The 5,268-nt window shown below is 28.3% G+C and overlaps 1 protein-coding gene across 1 annotated transcript; it reads left to right on the top strand.

Annotated features, from left to right (window-relative positions):
- The first annotated feature begins 3,132 nt into the window (after positions 1 to 3,132).
- On the top strand, positions 3,133 to 4,669 carry LOC119672632 (angio-associated migratory cell protein-like). The gene is made up of 3 exons (XM_038083734.1): positions 3,133 to 4,039; positions 4,098 to 4,293; positions 4,352 to 4,669. The coding sequence occupies exons 1-3, from the start codon at positions 3,223 to 3,225 to the stop codon at positions 4,554 to 4,556; spliced, it is 1,218 nt and encodes a 405-aa protein (XP_037939662.1). The 5' UTR covers positions 3,133 to 3,222; the 3' UTR covers positions 4,557 to 4,669.
- The last annotated feature ends 599 nt before the right edge of the window (positions 4,670 to 5,268 follow it).

The raw sequence follows: 5,268 nt of genomic DNA, 5'->3' as shown, positions 1-5,268 counted from the left end.
ACGCTTCAGTAGTCTTAAGGAGTTGAGAATCCGTATTCAGAATGATACGAGTCATAATTTTTGTTCAAATTGGTTCCTTGTTTGTTACATATTGCACAACATTTTGCGACCTTCATGTGATGATATGACAACGACGAAGAATCTGATGAGCTTATTCAGAATGAAGCTAGTCAGAGAACCAATGAAGGAGTTTCGTAGCGCAAATTTTTGTATAATTTAATGGTTGGCAATCAATAAAACATACATATATGTATATATATTTAATATATAATTAAGAAGTCAATTGCGACATTCCTTTTTTCCAATAGGCTTATTTCAAGACAAGAATAATGTATAAAAACGTATTTATATATTAATATCTGTAATAATAATATAATATAAAAATAATTAGTATAATAAAAATATAACTAATTCTTAATTTATTATTGTTATTTGTTATATTTTTTATCGAGGGGGGTAGTGGGGCTTTGCCCAGCAGAACGCACGACTTTCGGTGCAGAGCTGGATGTTGTGTGCAGACGATTCAATAAAAAAAACTTCGTCGCCTAGCGCAGAACTAGTTGGTGGCTGTGGCAATGTGTCCGTACAAAATTAGACATGCGTCCAAACACTTCATTCAATAGTTCAAAATGTAAACAAATTTTCGTAAGTTTCGCTGAAATTGATAAATAGATAAATTAATACACAAATGTATATGTATATAATATTATATTTGTGAAAACTTAATTAATGGCTACATCGATTTAAATCATTGAACGAAACGCATGTATATAGCATAGCCATAGATTAACATATCTCGAAATTTTACTAACCGTCAATTCAAATTTAAAAATGAGAAGCAACAAATGTCAAAACAGCTGATTTCTGCCATTTCTGTTTTGTTGCAAGCAAATATACATAGGTTTTAGTATTGGAAGATTGCACGCAATTGCACGAAATTTTGTGCGTATATTTTGTTGTTGTTATTTGCATTCTCGTACAATCTGTGCATTTCGTGCACCTTGCAATGAGTTTGCAAGAGAGTGTGAATACCCCTATTATGTATGTATATAATGAATGTGTGAAGAACGATATGTGAGAAATAATAGTTATGGAACAGTTTTTAACAATTTTTAATATTAAAATATCTGAATATTTTTCTGATACGGATGGATATAAATTATATATACATATATATGTATGGTGAGAGCATAATATATATATATTTATATGTACTATTATATTTAGTTTATTTAACATCACATCTAAATTAGCTAAACTTGGGAAGATTTTTGTAAACACTTCTATCTGTATTTCAATGATAAATATCTTAATTGAGATTAGAAGAAATATATGTTTTTGTTATGATAATTAATACTTTGTGAATTACATAAATATTGATTTTTTACTTCCAAATAAGCAGGTTATCCGTTTATGGTGCGATTTTAATTTCTAGGATGAAATAATTTTCAAATTTATTCAAAGTGTAACTATTATTAATTTAAAATAGAGTAAAAAATAATAATCCACTCACCTGAAATCCACTAAAGCTAATAAAACTGCTGAATGCCAGTCTTTATAGTTATAATAATCAACTTTTAAAATTTCCCAGTTACAAATGGTATTTGAAGCATGTAATTTTTAACATTCGATTTGTAAACAAAAAACATATGATTTCCTTAATTTGGGTCACTACAAACACTTTTGAAATTAACTTAATTTAATTTTTACGAAATTAAGGAAATTAAGCTTACTGAACATAATAGTGCCTATTATGAATTGTCGATCGCTGATAGTCATTTTCTACTGCTGATAGAAAAATTCAAATTTTGGTATTATGAATTGCAAACCGATAGAAGTTTTTCTATCAGCGGTAGAAAAATTTCTCTACTGCATTTGAGCAGTAGAAGTTTTTCGATCGTATAAAATAAATGCTGTTAAAACGCTTTATACAGTCAATTTAACATATAAATTTAATATAATTTTAATGTCACTTATTTAATATTTAGTAATAATTCATTTAGATTTAATATAATATAGTATATCATATAATATTAATATTATTATTTAATATTATCATTTAATATCTGGTTTCAAGTGTAATGTGTTATGTGTACATTGAGTATAACGATTGTTGCATTTTTTTGTTCTGTTATTTATTTATTTATATTGTTATTTATTTATTATGATATATTTTTCAACGAATAATGTATTTATATAAAATTAAGAAATAATAAAATTAATAAATTTTGTTGTAGGGCAAAATTAATAAAAATAAAAATAAATAAATAAAAAGCAGATAGTAAAACTTGTTGCAAATATGGAGAAATATCCAAACATTGCGAAAGACATTTGCAACAAGTCACATTCCAGACCACCGTGGGCGAAAATTGCTATAGAGCTTAATAACTTAATAGTTCAGCCGCCTAGAAAATATTGAAAACATTTTAGTGAAGGGAGGCAAGAGTATTGTGACCAAAAACTTACTGTAATACAAGAAAAATTAAAATTGGCTGTCGAAAATACCGACAACAGATATAAATATCGGTCTGTTAAGCTTCAAATGCTTAAAAATATATGAATTTTACTAAATTAATTTAATATACATGTAATGTAAATATAACTACAAATTATAAAAATATTAAAATTAATATAAAAAAATATAAACATACTTATTTTTAGAATATTAAAGCTTAATTTTAATATATTACTTTTGTTTGTTAATGTAATGTAATATTAAATAATAATTGCGTATTAATAAAATATATTTTTATTTAATTGAAAAAGAATTTGAATTCAATTTTAATGTTTCTTAGCGAATACACAACAAACAAACTAACAAAATAAGTTCGATTAAAGCTGCACGCTCTAAAACCCTGATATCATTCACAATAGTGCACATGTTTGTCTATCAAGTTTCATAATACCAAATTTGCTTACCAATCGACTAGATAAAAGTATATCGTCTATCGGTAAAAGTTTCATAATAGCAGCCACTAATATAAGCTTCAAGCAAAAAAGTTTTGCAAGCTGCTTATTAAGTGTATGGGTACTATTACGTTCATTATACGTACGTAATTGGCATAACAACATAATTATTTAGAGTTGGCAACTCTACGTTGTTTTTAATCTGACATCTACAAAATGACAATTGTTGTTGGAATTCCGTTTGGTTTTCAAGTGTCAGCATTTTGATAAAACTGTTTATTGTTGGTGCGCATTAATTCAGTGATACAAAAAATTATGCGGGAAAATATACCAAGGCGAGACCCAGAAATAGAGGATGATGATTTTGATGAAATGCTATTAGTAGAGGAGGAAGCATTTTTTGAAGAACATGAAATGGAGGAAATATACATTGACTTATTAGATCAAATCCCAAATCTCAACGATGGTGGAGAAAGTGATGAAGAGAGAGAAAAAATTGCTATAGAACATAATTCTATTTTAAGTTTTGCTAATCATAATTCAACTGTGCACTCCTGCGATCTACATCCTCATCTTAAATTGGCGATTACCAGCGGAGAAGACGACAGAGCGTTTTTATGGAATACTAAAGACGGACAAGTTTTACAGTGCATTTCGCTACATAACGACAGAATAACGAATGTACACTTCAGTCCTGATGGCACATATTTAGCAACAGGTGATAGCGCTGGTAAGCTTTTTGCTTTTAGTGTATTAACTCCTCCGGCTGATGAGTCAGAATATTATGTTCCTCTTCAATGCGTTTGGCAATACGCAATGGGTGATGAAATGACTTGGTTACGCTGGCATCATACTACACAAACGCTATTCGCTGGCGGAGCTAGTGGTGATGCATTTATGTTCTGTATACCAAGTGGTGATGTGAAGTTATATCCCGGCGAAAAAGAACGCTGTATAGATGGTGCAATTACACATGATGGTGATAAATTGTTTCTCTCATATACCAGTAAGATAAAATTATGGAACATAAAAATGTGTTGTGTTCTACACACCATATGTAAGCTTGATTCACCATATAGAGCAGTCGCGTGTCACAAATATTATCCTATATATGTTTCTGGTGGATTTGATGGTAAATAGTTATGTTCAATTTTACAAAAAAAAAAAAATAAACAATAATTATCATTAAGGTGAAGTCTTGTTTTGTAATAATAATGGCACTGTTGGTGCTGTACAAGCTATCGGGCGCGCTGTATCTGCCGCTTTTTCACCATCCTCAGATTTAAATTTAGTTGCAACAAGCACATCGGATAGCCAAGTTCAAGTGTGGGACTGGTCTATATATGCCTTGCATTCGTCGTGCGAAACGAAAGAAACAATTACTCAGTATGTACAAAATGTATATTAATAGAATCATTTCATTTTTATTTTTTTTTATCTTCAGCTTGGAGTGGTTAAATGAACATACTTTAGCAGCGGCTACCATAGACGGCAACATCTTTGGATACGATGTGCGTACTGGCTCTAAAATCTTTAAACTAAGTGGACATGTAGCTGCAATACATCATTTTAAATATAAAGCATCGGAAAATATTATCCTTACTGCGTCAGATGATGCTACAGCAAAAATTTTTACTGTACCGATCTAAATGCATACTAGACATCATCTAAATAAGATTTCACCAAACTATTTGTTAATAACCATTTTTACATATTTTTTTTCTTTTTTTTTCTTTTTTTTTCTTTTTTTTTCTTTTTTTTTCTTTTTTTTTCTTTTTTTTTCTTTTTTTTTCTTTTTTTTCTTTTTTTTTCTTTTTTTTTCTTTTTTGTATTTGAAGTCGAATTTTTTTTGTTATCTTTTTGTTCTTGGTTCCCTGAACAAACGTTGTACAAATCTATTTAGCGTTAAAAATGTTATAGATTGTTTGGTGCAAAGAGTCTGTTTATGATATTAGAAAGAACATAATTACTGTGATTTTGTAAAAGATTTTATAGATTTAAGAAGAGTAATATATAAGCGTGGTACACGTGAACAAGCAATTTATTGATAAAGTTGGAAGTAACGTCACTTATGTTAATTTGTAATTCAGTACAATAATACTGAATAGTAAAATACTTTGTATATAAACGAAATGAAAATATTTGCTTTATTTATTTTTATACTGTAAAGATTTCACATTCGTGAAATTTATGGCAGTATTTTTCTCTTTAAATTGATAAAGTATAATTCAAGAAATGCATCATTTGTAATTTTAAAATATTTTTTGTATATTGAAATTTCAAATTTTGATGTTTTTGAGTTTATGCATTTTGAAATAAAAACAAAATAAAAATAAATTGTGTTAAGTATAGTTAAAAATA

The sequence above is a fragment of the Teleopsis dalmanni genome, chromosome 1 (genome assembly GCF_002237135.1).
Source record: "Teleopsis dalmanni isolate 2A chromosome 1, ASM223713v2, whole genome shotgun sequence".
In the NCBI taxonomy this organism is placed as follows: domain Eukaryota; kingdom Metazoa; phylum Arthropoda; class Insecta; order Diptera; family Diopsidae; genus Teleopsis; species Teleopsis dalmanni.
The sequence above is the reverse complement of the archived record's forward strand: the minus strand, read 5'-3'. Positions and strand labels throughout refer to the sequence as shown.

What these genes read in the sequence shown, in the direction of transcription:
- LOC119672632 (XM_038083734.1), top strand. Translation starts at nt 3,223, where the DNA reads ATGCGGGAAAATATACCAAGGCGAGACCCAGAAATAGAGGATGATGAT. An exon ending in TGTTTCTGGTGGATTTGATG is followed by an intron (nt 4,040 to 4,097) that starts GTAAATAGTTAT and finishes ATTATCATTAAG; the next exon opens with GTGAAGTCTTGTTTTGTAAT. An exon ending in ACGAAAGAAACAATTACTCA is followed by an intron (nt 4,294 to 4,351) that starts GTATGTACAAAA and finishes TTTTATCTTCAG; the next exon opens with CTTGGAGTGGTTAAATGAAC.